The sequence below is a fragment of the Lissotriton helveticus genome, chromosome 1_1 (genome assembly GCF_964261635.1).
Source record: "Lissotriton helveticus chromosome 1_1, aLisHel1.1, whole genome shotgun sequence".
NCBI lineage: Eukaryota > Metazoa > Chordata > Amphibia > Caudata > Salamandridae > Lissotriton > Lissotriton helveticus.
This window is the reverse complement of record NC_136057.1, coordinates 699,041,479-699,066,938: the sequence shown is the minus strand read 5'-3', so window position 1 is coordinate 699,066,938 and position 25,460 is coordinate 699,041,479. Positions and strand designations below refer to the sequence as shown.

Sequence of the window (25,460 nt, the reverse complement as noted above, 5' to 3'; positions counted from 1 at the left end):
AACTGCAAGTGCTTTATCTCCCTCTTCTCAGTATATTGTTGAAGCTGTTCTGCATCTAGCGCCGCTATGGCATGCTCTATTCGGGACAGGGCAACGCGAACATTGCGCAGCGCGCCAGTATGTTTAGCAATGCATACACCCCTGATGGTTGCCTAAAACCCCTCCCACAGGACCGCCCAGGTGTCAACTGTACCCGTATTGAGCTCAAAATATTCCTCAATTGCCCCCCTAATCTCTTCCGTGAAAACCGGGTCAGATAAAGCTTTCCCGGGGAAGCACCACTGCCTTTCATAGCCACCTGCCCTAGGAATCCTCAATCTCAATACTATGGGAGAATGGTCAGACAGGGTGCGTGGGAGCGTAAGGAGGTTGTCAACCCACCCAACCACTTCCGGGGAAATTAGCCAGTAGTCGATCCTGGTCCAGGTGTCATGGAACCCGGAGTAGTGCGAGTAGGCCGGTGATGAGCCATGCAAAGACGCCTCGATGTCTATGAGGGAAAAGTGGGAGCATATATCAAGGAGGACTGGACGTGAGTGGGGTTTAGTGTCTGGGGCAGAGGATGTACTGTCTCTGGACGGATTAAGCAGCAGATTAAAATCGCCACCGACTAGCAGTAAGCCTGGGTCCAACTTCAGTAAATGTACCTGTAACTCATTGAAAAAAGCAGGAGTGTCTGTGTTAGGGCCATAGACTCCAATGGGTGTGAGCTTGTGGCTCAAAAGGGTCCCCGCAACGATGACATATCTGCCATCTTTGTCAATTACAGTGTGAGTTAGCACAAAGGGTACCCGCTTATGTTTACAAATAGCGACCCCCCTGGAGTATCTGCTATAGTGGGAGAAGTAGCGGTGTGATCCCCAGCTTCTGGCAACATGTGAAGCATCATCCAATGATAAATGAGTCTCTTGCAAGAAAACTACGTCAATCTTATGCCTAGCAATGTAGTTAAAAACTTGCTTACATTTCCTGGCATTGTTTAGTCCCCTAACATTCTAGGACATCATCGAGAGTTCAGAGGAGCTGAGCTGTAACCCTAACTTAGCCATGCGTACAGGGAAAGGAAAGTTGACCTATACCATGAGCAGTTCAACACGATAGTTGCTATTGTGGAAATGACGTGACACATTATAAAAAAATAATACCAAACAAAACCCCTCTCCCACCCCCACCCAACCTCTCACAAACCCTAAAGAAGAAACCCAACCCAGTGTAGCGGTGAAATGCAACATTATGTATGGAGGAAGTACATTGCAAACTGAATCCACCGCAGTAAATAAATCAACAAATACCCAGAAAACAAAGGTGTTCGCCATTGGGGGTAGCAACGCCACGACATCCGGGCTAACCAATACAAATGACAATGTAATAACCAGACCAGTGGACCATCAGACAGTCCCCAAATTGACCTTGCCATAAGAGGAGAATCAAAGAAATTGGGTAAGGTTCAAAATGTCAGCCAGGGCCTGAGCTCGAGAACAGTTCCACGCTGTGCTGGGAATCTCCCTGTGCCGGGGAGGGCGCTCTGGAGTTAGCATCAGCCTGAGTGCCTCTGGTCTTATAAGAGTGACAAAACTCCTGAACTTCCGTCGGGGTATCAAAAATGCGGGCCTTGCCAGCGGCTTCCACCCTAAGGCGCGCAGGATAAAGCATACCATACTTAAGACCTAAATTGCGTAGAGTAGCCTTGACCCCAGTGTATTTCCGTCGCACCTCTTGAACCATGAGGGTGAAGTCCGAATAAAAGGACAGGGAATTGCCTTGCCATCGTATCTCCCCTTTCTCACGGGCCGCTCGAAGGGCAGCATCGCGGTCCCTGAAGTTCATGATCCTGGCTATGATGGGACGCGGCGGTTGGCCCGGTTTTGGTCGGGGACCCAAGGACCGATGGGCCCGCTTCACCACAAACCCCGGAGTAAATTGGTCCCTGCCGAACAGGTCTATGAGTAGGTTTTCCACAAAGACGTCCATCCGACCAGTTTGGGTAGATTCTGCCAAGCCTAAAATACCAACGTTGTTGCGTCGTCCGCGCGCTTCTAAGGCTTCATTTTTTATAGCCACTTCCTTTAGGATCTTTTCAACTCGCTCAAGTCGCTTCAGCGCTTTGGCGTCCGCGTCCTCAATATCGGAAACACGGGCTTCAACAACATCTAGCCGGCGATCATGTGCTTGCACTTTAGAACCCATGTCGGCAAACTTTTGCTCCAAGGTTTCAAATCTGCTGTCGAGTGATTTGAATCCGGCCCTCATTTCGTTCATCATGGCCGTGACCAAGGAGGTGGTGTCGCCCTGAGGCGGGGAGGCATCGCGTCCGATGAGGATCCAGTAGAGGTGTCCGTAGCCAGCATGGAGGCCTTGTCAAAGCTGAGCTTTCGCTGATTAGGGTCTCTTTTCCCCATGCTGACTAGTGGCCAGCAGGGTGCGGAAGAACAAGTAGCAAGGCAGGTGAAGGATAGGCGAAATGGCCGCGTACAAGCGATCAAGAAGGTGCGTGCAGAGCGGGAGCGCAGCAGCGTTCAAATCAGTCTTCCGAAGAAGAAAGGCCTCACAGAAGTCAGGCAGCCAAGGGCAGTGGAGTGGTGCCTATGAAATCAGGAGCCAAGCAGTTGTGAAGGGAGGCTACACACTGGGAAAGACACCCCTGATACTCCGCAGCTGGTCAAGCAAATACACCGTCCCCAGGTTTCAGAACGATCAGGACCACGAAGGCTGTACCCTCCGGCAAAATGGTGGACCAGGTCTGCTGTGTCGTCAGGTAAGGAGCAACAGGATCAGCCGCCACAGCACCACAGTCATTAGGCGGCTACGGGAGGAAGACACCGAGGGAAGGCGGGGCCACCCGGCCTCGCAGCAGCTCAAGCCCCCGAGACGCCCGCCACCACCAACGCGTCCCCCCGCGGCACCCGGGCCAAACCGCACAAACCCCCAGAGCCCGCCGGGATCAGCCGTTACTAGAGTCCCCGGCTCCGGCCTATGCTCCAGGCCCTAAGGCCGCAGTTCGCTCCAGAGCCGCGGAACCAGCACGGCCCTACCCCCGAGCCGGACCGGAAGAAGTGCGCCCAAACCCCCAGCGCCCCAAGCGAACGCGGGGTGAAAAATGACGCAACCCCGGCGCAGAACTCACCGGATGGCCAGGCGCAGAAAGAGAGGACGCCGGTGGGGTGGCGCTTTGTCTCCTCCGCCAATCAAACCCTCACAGGGCGCCCCCGAGCCAAAGACAGGTGTCAGATGGTGGCGAATCGCCACAGCTACAGGATGGAGGTGCTGAGCGGGTTTAGGTCAGGCTTATGTCCGCAGGATGGTGTAGATTGGCCGCCCGGACGGCGGAGCTTTAGTCGGAAGCGGCCATCTTGGTCGCCTCCGTGGCCACGCCCCCAAGGTCGGAACATTTTTAAAGATGAATTTTAATATATTTCTATTAACGGTTCATTAAAATAGCCTTTGAAAGCAGAACCATGTAATCATTGGTGGTCACCGTGTTTCATAAATCCTAGACTGATATTTGTGAGGAGGTAGCAGTCTTTTTAAGGCCCCGATTGTCCGTCATATAGATATTTTTGGGTGGCATGAGCAGGCACTGTACAGCGCCATGAGGTACTCCAATCTCCCTTGAGTGCACTGCTTGCTTGTTGAAAACCAGACGTCCTCAGGTTTACAGTTAAAAAAAGACTTTCCTGTTCATGGGCAGCCAGACGTAAATTAACCCAGTGATAAGAACTTGGGGGCAGATTTACAAGCCCCTTGCGCCACTTTTTCATCACTTTCCCCATGTTAAAAATTACACCAAAGTGGAGCACGGGCCTTGTAAATAAGCCCCTTGAAGTCTACAGCTCAATTTCCAGGTCTGTTTAACATTGAGATTATCTATCTCCAGTGTTGTATTCCTGATTTGGAACTTTAAAGGGTTGAGTCCTTGCTTTTATACACTAGGGAACACTAGCCCAAAAGGCACTGTTTCGAACCCATTTAAGCTCTGTGCATGAGGCCCATTTGTTGACAGACGTGCCTCGCATTTCTCCATCTTGGTGCATCAGTTTGCTGGACGTTTTGTTTGCTGGTCAATTATGCTGGTAATAGTCGGTGTCAGAGCTCCTTGAGGTTATCTTATTGTGTGCAGCAATTACTTAACGAGCTTGTTTCCACCCAGTGACTTCCTTTTATTGGCATGCTGAATGTATCCGCTTGTCATATGGATTGTCTTAATAGAATTAAGAAACGCTTACATAAGGACCAATGATGTTTTCGCCACTCCTTTTGGGGATACGTTCTGACACCTATTTACTTTATGCTCTTTTATTTCCAAGAACTGTGGGGCATATTATTAAGGGCCATATCGCCGCTTTAGTGGGACTTTTTCCAGCTAAAGCAGCGATATTTTCATCGCTCTATTAGCAAGCTGTCGCTAACATCAGTTAGCGACAGCTTTTGGGCGATAGCTACAGGTTTGGGGCCCGCTTTGCATGTCAGCGATATTTATCGCTAATGACATGCAAAGTGGGCGTACCCAAACTGTTAGCGACTGAAAACAGTCGCTAACACAGCTATCGCCTATTAGCAAGGCAGGCGAAGCGATAAAAAAATTGCGCTAAGCGCGATTATTGCTGTAACCTAAGGCCTGCTAAAAGGTTGAGTTACCTGTATAGTCAATGGGGGGTGGATTATCAGATTGAGCCCCCATTGGCGTTAATGCGAGAATATCGCTGGATTTCCAGCGATATTCTCTCATTTCACTGATATCGCCGGATATTTTATCGCATTGGAGATAAACGTTGCTAAAAGCACGTTATCTCTGCTATAATATAGGCGGTGTTTAAATAGAAAGGCGCTAAGCGCATTTAGCGATAAATATCGCTATTTGTTGCTAATAGGCCCCTGGGTGACCATGTGCCATCTCCCGCTGAGACGATGACGTAGTGCACGTTTGCAGCTTAAATTAATAATGCTGGACAGGAAAGGTCGGTCATGTAAGATGCTTGCCTCGTCGGAATTGCCTTTGTAAGGGGTTCACTGTAAAACTGTTTGTCCAACTCATACATCATGGCTAGCAGCGTGCAGCACGATACCTGTGGCAGTCCTGGATTCTACATTTTCCCTGCTTAGGATATTTACTTCTATCCATCTGAGGAAAAGCTTGCTGAGGCAATTTCGTGCCACACATGAATTTAACCGATTGCTGTCACTGAAATGCCAGCAGCGCAACATACTGGATGTGTCAAAGTTTTTATTATGATTTTATTTCTTAGCTAGGTGTGAAAGCACATTCAGGGGAAACTCACAATTAATTTTTGACTAATGAAGTGTCCTAAAGGGTGTTGGTCGCAAATAGCACTATTCAAACCATTAGACGTCAGCTTTTTACTTTACTTGTGGTTCAGAGAGTCTTTGTGGGCTTGTTACAGTTGCACCTATTGTGATAATAATAATGTGCTAGCTAAGTTTCCTCTGTAGATTACTTCAATTGATGTGGTCCATAATATGGTCCACTGACTACTTGAGCCATCAATCAGTATAACCAGAGACGGATGTATGACGTTACAACGCATACTTTTACCACGACTACCATTACCACGCAATTTTTACAACGCAGGATCCATTACAACGCAGTACCATTACAACGCATGTATTTACAACGCTGGTACCTTTACAACGCATACAATTACATCATAAGTATTGGTACGTTTAAAATATTTTTTTAATGTAAATTAATTAAAATTAATATAATTTAATTTAATTTTTTTTTTTTTTTTTTTAATTAATTAAATTTAATTTAATGTAATTACTTAATTTTAATGTAATTTAAATTTAATTGTATTTAATTTTTACCCTGTACCCCTTTACCCAAAAACCCCAAACTGACCCTAAACCCTAAAAATACCCCTTCACCCAAAAACCCAAACCTGACCCTAAACCCTAAAAATACCCCTTTACCCAAAACTGACCCTGAACCCTAAAAATACCCCTTTACCCAAAAACTAAAAACTGACCCTGAACCCTAAAAATACCCCTTTACCCAAACACTAAAAACTGACCCTGAACCCTAAAAATACCCCTTTACCCAAAAACCCAAAACTGACCCTGAACCCTAAAAATACCCCTTTACCCAAAAACCCAAAACTGACCCTGAACCCTAAAAATACCCCTTTACCCAAAAACCCAAAACTGACCCTGAACCCTAAAAATACCCCTTTGCCCAAAACTGACCCTGAACCCTAAAAATACCCCTTTACCCAAAAACTAAAAACTGACCCCGAACCCTAAAAATACCCTTTACCCAAAAACTAAAAACTGACCCTGAACCCTAAAAATACCCCTTTACCCAAAAACTAAAAACTGACCCTGAACCCTAAAAATACCCCTTTACCCAAAAACCCAAAACTGACCCTGAACCCTAAAAATACCCCTTTACCCAAAAACCCAAAACTGACCCTGAACCCTAAAAATACCCCTTTACCCAAAAACCCAAAACTGACCCTGAACCCTAAAAATACCCCTTTACCCAAAAACCCAAAACTGACCCTGAACCCTAAAAATACCCCTTTACCCAAAAACACAAAAGTGACCCTGAACCCTAAAAATACCCCTTTACCCAAAAACCCAAAACTGACCCTGAACCCTAAAAATACCCCTTTATCCAAAAACCCCAAACTGACCCTGAACCCTAAAAATACCCCTTTACCCAAAAACCCAAAACTGACCCTGAACCCTAAAAATACCCCTTTACCCAAAAACCCAAAACTGACCCTAAACCCTAAAAATACCCCTTTACCCAAAAACCCAAAACTGACCCTAAACCCTAAAAATACCCCTTTACCCAAAAACCCAAAACTGACCCTAAACCCTAAAAATACCCCTTTACCCAAAAACCCAAACGTATAATATTTTTAATAAAATTATATACTTACCAATACTTACGTTGTAATGGTATGCGTTGTAAAGGTACCTGTGTTGTAAATACATGCGTTGTAATGGTATTTCGTTGTAATGGATCCTGCGTTGTAAAAAATGCGTGGTAATGGTAGGTCGTTGTAAAAGTTGCGTTGTAATGGTTGTATACCCCAGAGACTGAAGGGCTATAATATTCCAACTGCTAAGGATGCAGTGTTGCACAATAAAAAGGAAAATAAGACACAATACGCATATCAACTGACTTCTTCCATTTTAAACTACGGGGGAAAATATCCATTCTAGAGTCAGAAATTAGCTGTACAAGCCATCATTCTGTCAAGCATGGATTATCGTAATAGTCTCTATCTTGGCATTTCAAATGCTGGGCTGTCCAAAATTCAGGTAGTACAGAATTCAGTCGTCCAGTTAATACTTGGTTTGAGGAGACAGGAGCATGTGTCTGTTTTCACTCATAGATTACATTGGCTCCCTACTGAGAAGGATTTCATTTGAGTCTGCCATGTTTCTTATTCAATACATGGACGAGAGCCCCTTTCCCAACAAACTTTCACCCGTACCAACCCAATTGCCGACCCCGCTCATAACCCTGTGCTCCTCAAGGTGAGACCTATTGGCTATGCCAATGCTTGTATTTTAAATGTGCGCGATTCCCCATCTTCATTGAACTGCAAACTCAAAATATGCAACTGATGTTTACCAAGTCCTTAATCAGAGTTGGTAGGCTACCAGAACCATGCTTAAGAAGCAGACACTGCACTAGTCAGGTGACCATGTCCTTCGTGGAGTGCAACACTCTCTGAACAGAAGAGGGGTGGTGACTCTGGAACACAGACTGTAACTGCCAACTTGCTGAGTGACCAATTCATGCTTTCATTTAAAACGAGCATTTGCAGTGCATTAGGTCTGGCATTTATGTGAGTTTGAGCTATTGACATTGCAAATAACAATGCCTTTTATTTTTGTTTTCGTTTTTAAAACATAAATAAAAGGCTTTGTCATATACAATGCCAATACCTTAAACTCGCATAACTGCGAAACCTATTGCATTGCAAATGCTTGTTAAATCTGAGCTGCAGAATCAAAGGACAATGAAAAGTATTTCATGGCTGTTTTAAGCTTCTGAAATGTAGAACAGTATAGAATTTCTGAAGAAAAATGGAAAAAGCAATAATAAAAGCAAAACGCTCCATAAACACCGGTAAAACACCGTTTCAATTGTTTTTAATGGCGCGAAAATGAGTAACCACTGAAAAGCACTGTTTTTTTGAGGTATTGAAATCACTGGAAAACACTGAGAAAACACCACCAGAATTTCCCAAAAATAGAAACTGAAAAAAGGAAAGCCTAAGTGTATGTTTTATAAAGACAGCCAGACATAATGAATCTATTTATTTAATCTCTAATAAGCACATCAAGAAATCAGAGTGTAGTCTGAACACGAGTCATTTACTTAGAAGTGCATAAAGAAACAAATGCATCTCTATAGGTATATTGGGGGCTCCCGTAATGGAAACATGATGGTTACCTGACACTAAATAAAGCAGGTGATCTGTAAGTTTGATGGTCAGGGTAACCCGTTTCATTTGTGGTTGAGTACCCTGTCCATCAAACACTAAATAACGCACAAGTAATCAGTTTTGTTTCTGATAAGTAGTTGATTTGTAGTGTTGCTGAGAAGAGTGGAAACAATTTTTCAAAAGTTCATGGCTTGTGTCAATATCTGCCACCACTCTTGCCTATCGCTTTATCTTACATGTATTAACAGACTCAAAGGAAAGAGTGGAATACGCCGTATAGATGGTTTGCCTGTGTTCTAGTAGAGAAAGTGTGTGTGCATGTGTGTATGTATGGTTATGCGTGTAGAAGGAAGTCAATGTGAAAGTGTGTGTGACAGATAAACTGGGAATTGGAGACAGAGTGTGTGTGTGTGTGGGGGGGAGGGAGAAAGAGTGCACAGAGAGTAGGAGTGAGATCCAGTAGTATTGGGCAATGGTTGGGGGAATCAGGGAAGTACTCAGAGAGAGGGATGAGGGCAGGGGACGAGGGTGGCAGGAGTCTAGCTACTTTTGTTGTGTGAGGAGAAGAGTGAGGTGATGCATGATTTCAACAAAATTACGTGAAATTAAGCACATTTATACAAATTACAATATTATGCATTAGATTGTAGCATGAAATGACACCTCACATTAAAAATTGACTCCAGGGTGTATTTTTTCCTAAAAGATTTACAAACAAAAGCATCAACAACAGTCCCTTGCGTTCTGTTGCTCCTGTGCATTCATGGCAAATTTGTCCTGTGAATGTTGCATTTACAGTATATTTTACAGCAACACTCAATTTTGTGAGCTGATGTAATGGCTTAATTTCGGGAGTTTTGCATAACAAATGTAACTTACATTTCACCCAGGTCTAGTAAACCATAGGGGAGGTTGATGTTGGTGACAAGACACTAGAGGGTAATTTTGAGGTAGCCTAAGTGGCTTAGCTGGCATAAGCCTTTCACCTGACAACCCATCCACCACCTGACCATGAGGTCAGAATGACAGTCACCCTGCCCTACTAGGTGGGGCATGATGTGTTTAGGCATGGAAATCGCTCAGAGCACATCCGTTTGGAGAAGCTTCAATGCATTCAATAGAGACGCTGCACTAGCAGCTCTCTTGAAGGCGCAAAGATCCCTGCCTGCTTGGTGGTATCTCTGTTATTGGTGGGCAGTCCTCTGTTCTTCCTTTGACCTGTCGGGCAGTGGGCCAACCGAAAAACTGTAAACAACTACATGTTTTTTTTTTATCTATGTGAACTGTTGGAGTGAGAGACACTAAAAAAGCTGGAAAGAGCATCAAATATGTTTTCTATAGCTATAAAGCTACTAGTCATAGTAGGTAATTAATGGGGCATGCAGTAGTGTAAGGGGCCATTTGTCTACAGGAAGTATGCATTTGAATTCCTGCATTCCCTCTGAGCGGATCCTAAGGCTAAGAAAATGTAGAGTTACATGAGAACCTTAAAAATGTAAAATTGTAAATATTTAGATTTCAATGTGGGTACGATTTTACCTTCAGGAATCCATAACGTATCATATACAAGTCATGCTTCACTCTAGTCATTTTGATGACAATACTCATATTGTTGGACCTTGCCATGCATTTATTACATATCTAATAGTAAATTTGAGATCCATGTAGTCAAACCGAAAAATATTAATTTATAGCCATGGCTTTTGAAGGCCCGTGTTTGTAAATAAAATGTAATACAATCAAAGTAAAGCTCTTAAAATATTTAAGCAGTTTTAAAAATCTAAAAATAGTTTCTGTACTATGACTAATGATGTGTTGTGCCTATAATATTGCTAAGATGATGTCATATCCTACAAAGCAGAAAGTCTAGGGTTCCCTCTGAGCAGTTTCACAACATTGACCTCACAATATTACAAATAATCTATTTGTACAAGAGATTTTCCTTAATGCAAAAATGTTTTGTTGAAGTAACCTTAGTATCATACAAAAAATCAGATGCTATTTCCTGAGTTTTTTTGAAGATACATTTTACCTCCTCAATATGTAATCAGATTATTTCCTCTTGATAATTATGCATCTTTTTTAAATGAGATAAATAACGTACTTATTTGCAAACTCTATTCGTTTGTTCTTTATGACATGATAAGCCGTGACCTTGAAGATGCACCAGAAAAGTCATATGTCGGCAGACCTATCAAGTGATGATGGCTACCAACGGTATGAACAATTACAATTAAAGAAGGTAAGGTACATTACCAAGAGTTGCAAACAATCCAAGCGGGATGCTGCTCCTGGTTCGCCATAGCACACCATGTGAAGAGCTGTATTGCCATCGGCATCAGTCCAGTTTATATCAGCGCCGTGAAACAACAACAACTAATACAGAAAATAGATTATGTTAGGATGCTAACAGCATTCAGCAGGATATTATATTTTACATTGCTGTAAAAGATACTACTTGGCCTGTTTGTTGATAACGATACAGTGGACCATGAAATCCTGATGGGCCAGGTAAAATGGCTAGAGATACTTGTACGACCCCACAGTGGTGTCACTTCTCGAGCAAGCAAAGCAGAATTCTTGCACCCACATCATTGGTCACATATTCCAAGTGTGCTAGCTTTTCACTCTTTTCATTGTTCTTCAACATCTGCTTAAGGCTGCTAGCTCAGGACATAACACATCACTAACTACATTTCCAAATGCATGGTGATGATACCCAGCTTTGCATCTGGGTGGGGACCAATGCCAGATTAGCAACTTCGAATTGCAAGATGACTAAAATGCATACTTCCATGCATGAAGGAGTACTCTGCACAGTCTGACCGTCACTTGGGTTTAAATTGACCTCCCTGCTGTTTTAAGTTACCATCCAGTGACCCCAATATAGCAATGACTAGTTCCACCACAAGGTAATATTAAACCACTATCTTTCGATCCTACCACTTTCCCTTAGCATCAAGTCCAAAGACAGTGTGTTGAAACATTACAAGTCACCTTGATAGGGACCCTAATGGTTTCCATCAGTATCTCCATCCTCTCACCTGGCAAAAGAAGTCCATTAACATTGAAGTGAGACCACCCCTGTAATATGACACTACACATGGGCATGCTGCAGATCCAGTAATGAAACATGTATTCAAGGGGTGGGAAAGAGGGCCCAGCCTCCTACAAAATAACCCGGTCATGACACTTTAACACAACACCCTCTCTTTGTCAATTGCGATTCTATTCAGGTTTGTTTTGATGAAGAAGCGCAGCCTATGCTTGAATGGCAGCAAAACAGAGCTTTTGGCAGAAGGGAGCTCTTGGTAGGTAATTACTTATTTACAGTAACCTCAGTAATTAGTGTAAAAAATCGATTGACAGAAAGTAAAAATATAGATATGCTCTTTACATTGCAGATCAAAGCAGAGTCAAAAAATACCAACAACAAACTGATGATTCTGAAAAGCGTCGTATCACCCCTACAACTAAACTACAATGTATTTATTTATTTATTTATTTATTTTAGGAGTTTTATATAGCGCTATCTGGACCCGAGAGTATCAGAGCACTTCACAACATGTACAGTAAGAGCAAAAAGAGGTACAGATAATTGAAATAACATGACGGTTGTGGCTGGGTAACGAACGCACATATAAGGGAAGGGGAAGAGGGAAGGGGAGAGGGGGTAGAACAAATCGAAGGAGTCTCTGAGCAGATTCAATGTTCAGAAGAGTTTCTTGGTTCGGGACGGTGACATCTGCTATCTGTTCCCTTGTGATCATCGTTCGAGGAAGAGGGCTTTGAGTAAGATCTTGAATTTTGGAGACAAGGCGGTCGTCCTGATGTGGGGGGGAATGGAGTTCCAGATTTTAGGAGCGTTTCCAGCAAATGTTTTGGCTGCGTTCTTTTTCCTATGTGTTTTCAGCGGGATGAGTAGCATGGTGTTGGATCTCCTGAGGCTTCTGGACTCCCATAGTTAGCCTGTTGCACTTCCATCAAAGGCAGGGCCCAAGGATAAGAAATCCTAATTCTAGGCTGCAAAACTGTAAGGTTAATCTATGCATGAAACCATAGCAATCTCATTAGATCTAAAAGCTTTCTACTAGGTCTCCTTTAAAGAATCCTTACTAATTATGCAATCTCTAGAAAGCCGCTGATGCAAAAGCTCAAGAACATCTGAAGAAATTGATTCTTTCATACACACCTGACCATACTCTGAGATCAAGTTGAATGAGATGTATTACCGAGGGCTGGTGAAGCATTTGAAAATATATGGGCAAACCATCAGAGTTCTCAGCCCGTGCACCCGGAATTCCTTAAGCCCACAGTTGGGATATAAAGTCTATCTGCTGTCCTATTAAAAAAAACTCTTCCCATTCCAAGACTGCTTCGGGATCTCCTCCTTCACTTGTAAAGATTAACCAGGTCCCTAAAAAGATAACATTCAAGTCTCCACAAACGTCACCATATAAAGATTAACAGTAACAAACCTCAAAAGCTCTCAATGACTTTATCATCTGTACTGAATGGGGAATGTGCTGCATGTACTTGACATATCGTTTCTTGGTGCTGAGATAGGTGATAAGTCAGTGTTATCTAAAACAATTAAATTTAACTTTAAGATTTAGGCCTAGATGTAGGTAATTCCCATTTACAGACTCTTAAATACCGAATTTTACCGATTCGGTATGAGTCTGTAAATGGGAAGGGGGCAGATTTAGGTAATTCCGAATTAAGGAAGCCCATAGGAATCAATGGGCAATACCGATTCGGTATTTACCGAATCGGTAAATACCGAATCCTGCAAGGGTGCAGGGGGTGTCACTTTGACACCCTCTAGCACCCCAAGTACAGGCTTGTGTGACATGTGGCACACATACATGCCCTAAGGGCATGTCTGTGTGTCACATGGCACAGGTCTGCATGCACAGATGTGCATGCACACCTGAATTCGGTATTTTACCACACAATAGGTTTGTGTGGTAAAATACCGACTCTTAAGGGCCTGTGGCACTCTTAGGAGTGTCAGCTACATATGGATTTACCGATTCGGTAAATATACCGATTCGGTATTTTACTGAATCGGTATATTTACCGAATCGGTAAAATTACCGATTCTTAAAATAACATGCCCCTACATCTGAAAACCTTAATACCGGCCGGAAACGGCCAAAATCGTTGAAGAACACTGTACTGAAAAAGTAGAATGTAGTAAAGTGTGTAACTAAGGTTGAATACAAGTAACAAATGTAAAGTAATCTGTTGCTCTAACGCTGTGCTTGTGTTTGAAGATACATTAAGTTGATATTGTCACATGATACAAGTATACATTTCAATGTGAACATTGTTGCTGTTTTAAGTTTTTTAAACTTTATTTGCAAATATTAGCTATTCTAGTGAAATCAATGAAATTTACAGAGATTGTCATGTTTATCTTTTAATGTAACCTTACACCTGCATCTCGTTCTCTAAGCTTCCACTTCTGGAATCCGGTGTGTAGATTCTGAGAAGCTGTAAAGCAGACGGTTACAGAGATCAGGCACTGACCAAGGGCAGTTTCATCGAACTGAATAAAGAGTATACACTTTACAACTATAGTATCCTATCTTCATAAAAGTGGCGCCAAAGGACAAGATCGTAAACAGGATAATGCGGCATGTTGTGCAGTAAAGGGTTATTTTTTATGTGAATCTAGGATTGGGCATAGGACGTTTGTCTATTCAGGCTCAATGGAAAAATAAGGACACTACGGCCTCTGGTTCAACTTTTGTCTGTTTGTTTTGGGCAGAAGTGCTGGGCACAAGAGGGTCTATGCAGACAGCATGAGACGGAGAAGTGTGGATACTTCCAAAGTCACTGGGCTGAGGACCAGCCCAGGGTACATGCTGTGTGACTGTATTGGTGTATGTGCTACCTGACTTTATTGGTCTGTTGCAGTAGTGTGAGACGCTAACTTTCAATGTGAGGGCTAATAGTCATCGGCCACATGTAATGTATTTCCGATCACTTCTCACCTTTGGAACTGTAAACATTGTGGGGCAACATCTGAATTGGGGCCCAAGCCTAGAACTTTGCTGATGATTCATTTGTAGATACATGCTGGGATGTTCATGTGCCTTAGACTACGGCACATTGTTGCGAAAGGGTGCGCACATCATAAGGAGAGCTTAAGGAAGAATGGTGGAAGTGGTGTGTGGACGTCAGCTGCATCCAGATGTAGCAACACCATCTTGAATTGGGGAGTAACTGCGACAGTTTCCATATGGGCACCAGTGGTTGTGTTTGAGCCGTGGTTGAGTTGCGCATCGGCGATAGGCATGCTGTAAGTGTTTGTGATTGGTGATGGGCACACTGCCTAATGTTTTACCTGCAACTACTACTTCCTTTTCTCAGCCTCAGCGCTAGGTACACTTTGAGTGATGGCAGTCTATCGTTCTACCTGCAGCTACAATTCTTGAATTTCAGCACCACTGATAGGCACAACTTGAGCGGTGACAGGGATTTGTCTATTGTTGCGCTGTGGGTCCAATAACAGTTTTGTTGAATATACATACAAGGTATTTGACTGGAAAATTGTATACAAAGTCTTACTTCTGCAAGGAGCTTAAGTGTTTGCTGTTTGGGAGACACATAATTGACTTCATTTTTGGGTTCAGTAGCCATGGCATCACCCCTAGCATTTTTAGAAAATCCTGGTCAACCCAGTATGGTGTGGAAGGATTGGAAATATGCATTCCAGACATACTTGGAGCCCATTGGGGGCGATGTATTTGTTTAAAAAACGGAAATTGGCATTGTCTAAGGGTAGAGGACAGGAAAGTGTTAAAAGCTTTACCTAGGCCGTCAGTAGAGGGAAAGAATGCAGATTCAGAATCAGACAATGATGAAGAAAATGTGTATGCAATTGCTCTGTGCGCTTTGGAGGAAAACTATGGGGAAAAAGTGAGCATTGTGGAGTGACACAAGTGTTTTTTTCCCGAGCCCAACTACAGGGTGAATCAATCAATCAATATGTGGCAGCACTAAGAAGATTAGCTGTTACTTGCAGGTTTATGGATCTCAGAGATGAGATTATTAGAGATCAGATGATCAATAGAACAAGTAGCACGAAAATTCAAAAAAAAATTGCTAGGCTTGAAGGACCCCACCCTTGATAAAACTATAGAAGTAGCAAAATGTATGGAAAATACCTTCCAATATGTAAAAGAGTTGGGAGGAGCATCAGCCAAAAGTTATGGTGATGCAGGAAAGTTTAATGAGGTGTGCATTGTAAAAAAGGTCATGGAGAATCCTGAGGAAGAAAGCATCAAGAAGCAAAAAAATCAAGAGGGGGACAAAGACAGAACATGTTTTAGGTGTGGCAGTAGCAGACATATGGCAGAAGCAAGGAATTGTCTGGCTGCAAGTAGTAGATGCTTCAAATGTAAAAAACTAAGGTATTTCTCGAGAGTCTGTAGAATGCCTGATAAAACCCAGGTACAAGTAGTCTGCTAATTTGGTAAACAGTGATGGATAAGCACATCGCCAGGATGAATCTAGTTGGAGTGAGGGTGATTGTGTGGAGGTAGTAGTGGTGAATAAGCCTGAGTTTGAGGAGAAAGTTATCATCCTCCAAAATGTGTCATTTACATGACCGAGCAAGTGTTGGGGAATTCATATTCCCTGTTCACTTTAGTTGCCCACATGGCAGGAGCTGGAACTAGGGCATTTGACTCCTGCTGAAGTAGAACCTGGGGGTTACTGTGGGAGAAAACTACCTGCTTTGGATAGAGATGAGTTTTCAAGGAATATCTGCTCGAGGGAAAGAGTATGTGGTGGAAAAAGGGAGACCCTTGTGAAGATGGAGAGAGCAGCGTTTGTTAGGAAGAGTATTGAATCATAATCATTCCCAACAGGTATTGCTGACTGTTCCACAGAGTGAGGATACATTGGTGAGCAGATTTTCTGAACTCTTCTGTTAGAAATAAGGCTGTTTGAAGAAGTTCAAACACTGGAATATGTTGAGGAAGGGGTGGTTCCCAGAGTGCATAAGGTGAGAAACGTCTCATTGGATCTAAGGGGTTTGTTGAAAGACAAATTGACGGCAATGTGGCGAAGATGTGATAGAGCCTATTGAAGCATCTGAGTGGCTTACTCCAATTGTAATTGCAAGGAAGCCTAATGGTAAAATGTGCATGTGTGGACCTCAGAGACCTCAATGATTGCATCTGGAGAAAGAGCCATCCTCTTCCCCGCTTTGGTGAAATGCTTGCAAGTGTGAGAGGGGGTAGGTATTTCACTGCGCTGGAACTATCCAATGCTTACCATCAGGTGCGGTTACATGAAAGTTCCAGGCATCTCACGTCCTATATAACACCAGGGGGGAATTCTAGTTCATCCACATGCCCTTCGGGTAAGCTTCCGCATCAGCGAACTTTCAACGGGTTATGATTTTAACTGGGGTGTAACAGATGTTGGAGGATGCAGGTCTCACAACAGGTCTGGAGAAATGTTAATTTGGCACACAAGATGTTGACTATTTAGGTCACACATTGTTGTGTGAGTGGTTGAAACCTAAGTTGAGTCTCGTAGAGTATTTTCATTGAGGTAAGTGCCAGAGGTAAAGAACGTCAACGCAGATTGTTTGTCTTTGCATATTGAGAGTGTGAGTGAGGCGGTGGATGACGAATGGATGGTGGCGGAAATTTCAGACTTCTGAGAAGTCACTGAATAAACAGAATGGAAAGAAGCTGTCCCAAAGGATCCCAAGTTGGTTAGATTAATTGAAGCCCTGCCAAGTGCACAAAGGTGGAGGTGTGATTAGAATGTGGAGGTATTGAAACAAGTTTGGGAGGAGTTGTCACTCGAGGAGGGTATTATGAGAAGAAATGAAAGACTGATGGTACCTGTGAACTTAAGAGATAGATCGCTGACGTTGCTTCATGAGGGACAAGGGGGTATATCAGAGAGGAAAAGTAAAGTAAGAGTTGACTTCTGGTGGTCGGGCATGGACAAACCGATTGAGTGCTGTTGGAAGCCGGAGTCCCAGTCCCGCACTACTGTCACCAAGTGCGCAACTCGGGGCTCACCACTCCATGTTAGACCAAGTAAGGACACCGTTTGAGACAGCCCTGCTCACCCCTTAGTAGCTTGGCACGAGCAGCCAGGCCTATCTCCAAGGCACAAGTGTTCTGTATGTGCAACCACGCCCACAGCAACCCCCTGGTGACACCACAAATAGACTCCACATGAGTTTGATAAAACGAGTATGATTTTTATACAAAAAGATGTACGATCAGACCACACGATACAAAAGCCAACATAGAATAAAGGGTAATATTTGTTCCAGCTGGCTGGTAGGTTCAAATCCCAACCACCGCTTTCAAAATGCTATGCTGGTCATAATGCTAGAATCACACACGTTACGATAGACAAACAGTAGTGCATTGCATAACAATGCAAACCTGTGCTGGGCAAAGGAAAAATAATACAATGAGTAACAATACACCACGGTACCTGGAGAAACCTCTACTAAATGTTAGGCCTAGTGTCGAGACATATTTGAAATACTCATTCAAATCTAATGTGTAGTACTACTATTAAAGTAAAAATAATAACATGGAACGTGAATGGCCTGAGAGAAAGAAAGAAGCTGAATAGAATTTGCGAGTTCTTGCATAAATCAGGGGCGCACATTTTCTTGTTAGAAGAGACTCATCTTGAATCATTAGAATGTAAGGAAGCTTTTAAAAACCAAAAGTGGATTCAAGACTTGCTTTGTTCTAGACAAAGTGGAAGCACTAAGGGAGTGGCAGTGATTATTCGGGCTAATTGTGGTATTCGAGTAGAAAGGTATGAAACAGATTGTTCAGGCAGATGGCTAACTGTCTCTCTGATTATGGACAATGTTAGATTTCCCTGAGCAAAATATTATGGACCTAATTTAGATTCTCCAGAGGCCCTTCTAAATTTGAAAATTAGCCTTTCCGATATGAGTATACCTGTCATTCTTGGAGGCGATTTTAATTTGGTTTTCGATCCAAGTTTAGACCGTACCTCCAGGGCAATTTTTTCCCCTCCTTACAAATCGAAAAGAGAATTGAAAAATATTATGAAAGATTTCAATTTAATCGATGTCTGGAGGATTAAAAATAGGGAAAAAAGGGATTATTCGTTCTACAGCCATAGACACAGACACCATTCACGTATCGATTTTTTTTTTAGTAGACCAAGGTATTTTTTTCCGCAGTTGATACTATTTCTTATATTCCTGCTATTCTATCTGACCACTCAATAGTTGAGTTAGTGATCAAGATCCAGCAAGAGACGCGGAGTAAACGGTGGACTCTAGATAGATCTTTACTTCTCCAAGAAGATCTAAAAGATGGTATCTTGAAGCAGATGGCAGAATATTTTAGATTTAATAGTGCTACTGCATCCGACCAAATAGTGTGGGAAGCTTTTAAATCGTACTTAAGGGGCTACCTCACTACCGCCATGATCAGCAGGAATAAGGCCAGGAGAAAAGCGGAGGAGGACTCTGTATCCTCAATAAAACTTAAGGAGCAGCAGCTGCAGACAGCATCGTTAGATCAGCAGCAGAACCTGGTTTCTATCCAGAAAGAGCTAGAGGGATTAAAAGCTAAAGCTAGTCTAGACAAGATTATTAAGGATAGATGGGATGCGAGTAAGCTGCAGAACTTCTCATACGGAGAAAAGTGTGGACGTCTCTTAGCATGGAAGGCTAGGATGGATAGAGCCAGAAACCAAATAAGTGGGTTAAAAATCAATAGTACAGGTACCATATCATATAGTAATGACCAGATATCTGAAGAGGCTAAAACCTATATGCAAAAACTATATACAGGGAATAGCGACCCGTTACCCCAAAGTGCAGGGAATTGGTTGGAACAACTTGACCTACCTCAGCTAACAGCGGCGGATAGTTCCTTTCTGAGTTCCAGTATTAAGGAGGGAGAGGTATATAACCAGCTGATAAAAGTGGCTAAGGGAAAGGCAGCAGGCCCAGACGGGCTTCCAATTGAAGTTTACCAAATGGGTTCAGACATCGTAGTGCCTGTCCTCACAACTTTATTTAATAAAATATATTTGACAGGAGATCCTATTCCTCAAACTTGGTTGGAGGCCACAGTTACGTTGGTCTTGAAACCTAATAAAGATCCTCTGGCTATAGAGTCTTACCGGCCGATCTCGCTGCTCAACACGGATTATAAAATCTTTGCCGGGGTCTTGGCAGCAAGATTGGCCAAGGTAATTAAATCAGTTGTGCACGAGGATCAGAGGGGGTTTATGCCAGGGAGGCAGCTGAATGAATTAACCTTTCAGGCTATTGCCGCAATAGATTATGCTACAGACAAGAAACTCCCCTTAACAATTGTGGCGATAGATGCCGCTAAGGCATTTGATCAAGTTAGCTGGCCATACCTCTGGGAAGCTTTGACTGGATTTGGATTCCCCATAAACTTTATATTTTCAATCCAAATGTTATATCTAAACCCAAAAGTCAGAATTTTAGTTAATGGCGCTCTCACAGATTGGGTGAAAATATCTCGAGGTACAAGGCAGGGGTGTCCCCTGTCCCCCTTATTGTTTAATTTATATATTGAACCGCTGGCCATCCAGTTAAGATCAGATATGTTGATTAGGCCTTTTCTTTTGAATGAATTAGCTTTAAAAATTGCATTATATGCAGATGACCTTTTAATGTTTACTACCAATCCTGAAGTGGCAATTTCCCGACTTTTTGATCAGGCTGAGGCTTTTGGTGAAATTTCAGGATATAAAATAAACAAGGATAAAACGGAGATCATGCAGTGGAATCAGGTAGCAGGATCACATATAGCTAAGCCACAGATGAGATATCTTGGAGTTCTTTTGACACAAGATATTACAGAGATATCACGAACAAATCTCAGCAAAGTGTATAAAGAGGTCTGTGGGCTCTTACAGCGTTGGTCTGGCCTTCCCTTAAATATCTTCGGGAGAGTAAACCTGATAAAAATGGTCATCTTGCCTAAGGTGACCTTTTTGTTTAATTCAATACCACTGAGTTTTAGTCCCAAGGCTATAGCGATCATTCAGGGGAAAATAGGTTCCTTTATATGGAATTCAAAATCCCCTCGTATCTCCTGGAAAAAACTAAGGAGGAAATTGAGGATGGGAGGGCTGGCACTACCGGACATATTAACCTACTGTCATTCATTCCATCTAAAAAACTTTAGGTTAATGGCGGATAAAGCAGACACGTCCTCAATGGGTAGGTTATTTCAGGCGCTATTGCAGGGTATTCCGCAAGGTCATGAATATTTCCTGTTTAAATTTGGGGATCCTAGATTTTACAAAAAAGTGAGGTTGAAGATATTGGATACAGCCCTGAAGAATTGGGTATTCTTCAGGAGAAAGCTAGGGATCCCGTATTATATGCCTCAGGCTCCAATATGGGATTCCCCAGGGACACCTGAATGCCTGAAAGACCAAGTATCAATTCCCCTTAGAATGGCGGGCATTTCACAATGGCAAGATCTCCAAAATAACTCACAGCTTTTAGATTGGGATACCATTTCTAATTTGACGGGTGGAACCTTAACTCGATTTAAGTACTACCAGCTGTCTAGCTGGTGGGCCACAATATCATGGGCCCCAGATGATTTAGTAGGTAAGGTAGATGTAGTAAATAGAAAGGGAAGGTGGAAAAGAGAGGTATCCTATTGGTACGAGACTATGTTAGAGGGAATTACGCAACAAGAACTCCATAAACTATGGGGGGGGGTAGCCGTTTTGGATTTTAATAATTTAGAAAACTTGTGGAAGGATTCATTCATGATGCTACATACAATAGTGAAGTCTGCACCCCTAAAAAGGAATCACTTATTCACTCTGTATAGAGTATACTTTTCGCCCAAAAAACTTGCCAAGATCACGAATTCAGAATATCTCTGTCCAAGATGTAAAGCCCCCGCTGCGGATGACCTACACATGTTTTTGGAATGCCCTAGGCTTACAAGTTTTTGGTCACAAATAGAAGGATTTATAGCAGAAGTGTTGGACATACAATTTCCAATTACAGTCGTGACAGTTTTCTTTGGGCTGATTCCAGAGTGCCAGCTTAATGACCTGGAGACCAAATTTGTTTTCTATCTAATGGTCTTAGCAAGAAGGGAAATATGTAAGGCCTGGAAGAATATCAATCCACCTGTTTTTGCTGAATGTTTAAAATACATCATCTACATCTCGGAGTTGGACATAGCCTGCGATAGTACCAGCTATGATAAAATCTGGTCGGCCTTAGTGGCGTGGCGGAACAGATGAGCTAAAACTATATTCCGATGATTTCACCTGGGTTCTGCTGGTGCTTAGCCTCCAGTTAAACCGAGGGCCATAGACATACGAAGAACTGGAGTGGAAAGCAAGCAGAAGTGACCAGTGGGGTCTGCCAAATCTCTCTTCTTTTCTCCTCTTGCTGAGGGCGGAACATCGTAACATTGGAGTGAAGAGAGGGGTTTCCCCATCTGGTAAACCCATTATTGGTATATGAGGAATAGAATTTTTTTTTTTTTTTTTTAAATACACCACAGTACCTGCAATGGGAGAAATAATGCAATGCGTACCACTACATTCATGTACTGCGCAATGAAGGAATAATGCAATGCGTCACACCCCAATGACGTACTTTGCAATGAAGAAATAATGCAATGTGGGACACTACAATAATGTCCTTTGCAATTAAGGAATAATGTAATGCGTAACCACAACCATGTACTTTGCAATGAAGAAATAATGCAACGCGGGCCGCTAAAATCCTGTACTTGTCAAGGGATAAATAATGCAATGCGTAGCACTAAAATCGTGTACCTCGTTAGGCAAAATATTGTCAGGTGTCCTAAGACATTCCGGCAGTTCGTTAACAGCAATATTGGCAATGTATATTACGACAATTCAGCCTGTTAGATAACAGTTGCCCCCCACACGGTTCAACGATGACACAGAGTACAGCTTCTTACTACCGGCCACTGTCCTGCCACTCCTTTCGTCAGTCCGGATGCACGTTCACCACCGCACCCTCCGGGTCTCTTCTGGCACGAAGCCATGCACACAACGCCGATGGAACTTCACGTTGTCTCCGAGTGCGCACTCACCAGGCACTCCTTCCTGCGGTCTCAGTTGGCACCAAGACACGCACACCGCGCTGCAGAGACTCACTTTCTTCCAGTGCACACGATGATCAGCTGTTCACCTCCACAGTCCCAGGTTGCACCGAAGCACGCACACTGCTTTACTTCGACTTACTCCAACTCCGGTGCCCCGATATCCAGGCGCTCTTCACCAACGCCTTTGGCCGCACCATGACACGCTCACCGTGTCTGAGCCTCACTGCTCCTTCGGTGCACATGTTGGTCAGGCGCTCCTCACCAATGCCTGAGATGCACCCCGACATGCACCCTGCGCATCCAAAACTCACTTCACCTCTGGTGCACACGCCGACCAGGCGCACCTCACCAGTGCCTGCAGTGCACCACGACACGCACATTGCACGTCCGAGTCACACTTCAGCTTCAGTGCACATGCTGACCAGGCGCTCTTCAGTAGTGCCTGTGGTACACCACAACACACACCCAGCACGTCCAAGACTCACTTCACCTGCGATGTCCATGTTGGCCAGGTGCTCTTCGCCTGTGCTTTATGTACACCACAACACGCACCTAGCGCGTCCGAGTATCCCTTCTCCTTCATGTGTCCAAGATCACAGGGCACACCTTCCGAGGGTCTCAAGCTGCCACAACACGCTCCCATCGCGTTGCTTGAAACTTCTCAGGAAAATGTTATGTTCCTGTGTTTCCAAACAGGGAGCCAGCTCACCTCGGGCCTTTGGGGTTACAAGACACAGCACAAAGCACAGTCTCCATAAAAGCAGGGGGACCCAGCACCTCCTAGCACAGTCCCTACAGCATCTTCCTTGGTTAAAACAGCAAACTGCAGACCAGCCCCAGATCATGAAGCAAGGGTTGGTCTTTCCCCAGCAGTCTCTTCAGTTGCTACTTCCTTAGCAGAGGTTCCTCTTGACCACGAAATGGGTCCAAGCCTTTTCAGACTCAATTCATTTCTGTTTCATTCCAACGTTCAGGGGTTTCAGCTCTCATAGTTATACGCCTTAATGCCTTTGAAGTTTGTTGTGCTCAGGGGTCCCTGTCCCCTCCCTAAATCAGTTCTGGGTGTCTCCCTCCCAGTGTCACCTTTCTCCCTTTGATACTGGGGGTCTGGATACTTATTCACCTTTCTCCCTTTGATACTGGGGGTCTGGATCCCTAATCACTCAGCAGGATAAGGGTCAATTGGTTTATAGCACCAGCCAGGCCTTTTCACCTCCTGGGCTTCTCCTCTCCCTACTCTACAGATGCAGGGCAGCCTGGTGCCATCTCAACCCCTCCCTGGATCAAGACTTCTCCCAGCTTCTCTCACCTCTCAGATCCAGTCAATCCACATTCAGCAGAGACACACAAAAAATGCTTAAAGCACAAAACTCAGCCACTTTCTAAAATAGTGGCTTCTGAACACACAGTGACAAAACCATTTTCATAGAAAGATGTGTTATGACACTGTGAGTTCATACATACTAAACTCCACCTCTCTATTTTAAACTTATAGGAAACTAGGCTGACAAAACACAATACCCAGCCTTCCCCATTCTGTCCAATGGGCAGAATGGCCTTTCCGCAGTAAAAAACGAAATAGAGTGTTTTTCACTGTCAGGACATAACACACACCTTAGTATATGTCTTGCCTTTTACCTACACTGCACCCTGCCCGGGGGTACCCAATGAGTTCGAAAAAGGGAAAGTAAGACCTGACAAGTGGTTACACTTGTCAGGACAACATGCTAAACTGCGCGCAGGCCCTACACTGAAGGCGTGTATTTCCTTCTATGCGCTCCTATGCATTACTAGCTCTGGCACACACCGTACACATCACTAGGGACTTTACGAGTAAGGCAAATATATCAATCACGGCCAACCAATTACCACTACACTTTACATGGGAAACACTTGTACTTTTACACTGATCAGCAGTGGCAAAGTACCCAAAGCATCTCAATTGGCAAGTCTATGTCAGGAAAATGGTCTAGGAGGAAAGCAAAAAGTTTAGGGAACTTTAGCCAAAAAGGCCAACTCCTACAAGTGCCATGTCCCCAATTGTATTCCTTGTGCCTGCAGCAACAAGTCAAATGTGATGCAGAAGAAACAGATTAGCCCAGTGACATTGCTTAAACATCCTTAGGAAAGAGATGCTATGGACATATGTGGACCACAAGAAGGTTTGGGCGAGTGCAAGAAGCATGCTATTGCAATGATGGATTCTTTTTTGAAGTGGCCTGAAGTGGCATTTGTGAAATAAGTGAAATCTAGCAATGTAGGTGTCTTCTGTGAGGAATCTTTAGAAGGGAGTGTTGCCCAGTGGAAATCCTAATGGATACCGGTCCCTAGTTTGTTTCTGAAGAGTTTAACTTTTTTCTGGAAAGATGGGTAATTCACCATTTTAAGGCTCCTGTTTTTCATCCCTGGGGTAATGGTCTAGTGGAACGCTTTAACCGTGTGCTGGGGGAAAGTAATAACCTAGCCAGTAACAAGAGTTGGAGACGACAAGTAAGGGACATGTTGTGGAGTTATCATACCATGCCACATTTGGCAACTAAAGAGACTCAGTTTAGTCTGTAGAAAGGCTGGGTACCGTGTACTGTACTGGTGCTTGCCTGGATGGCAAAGGCAGGACCTCGCAATGTTGATTATGATGGATTGCGTAAAAGGTTAGGTGAGTATCAGGTCAAGTACAGTCTGAGGCATAATGAAAAGGTAATGAAGAGCAACAAGGGGTTAACAAATGGAATGTTGGTGAGTGTTGATGTGGGTATTGCAAAAACGAAGGGAAGTTCCAAATTACCGGCTCCAAAGATGACAGTTGAAGTGAAGGGATATAATGTCAAATTGTCAGAAGGAGAGTGGTGGAATACCACAAAGGTGGCTATGTGCAATGAGGCAGAGAAAAGAGAGTGGGCAG

General features: G+C 43.5%; 1 protein-coding gene across 1 annotated transcript in view; it reads right to left on the bottom strand.

The window, feature by feature from the left end:
• The window catches only part of LOC144770536 (transient receptor potential cation channel subfamily A member 1-like), a 231,394-nt gene that overhangs the window by 154,901 nt on the left and 51,033 nt on the right, over nt 1-25,460 (bottom strand). Inside the window, exon 2 of the mRNA XM_078655142.1 lies at nt 10,680-10,799. Coding sequence (XP_078511268.1) covers nt 10,680-10,799 — 120 coding nt within the window. The remainder of the gene's footprint in view (nt 1-10,679; nt 10,800-25,460) is intronic.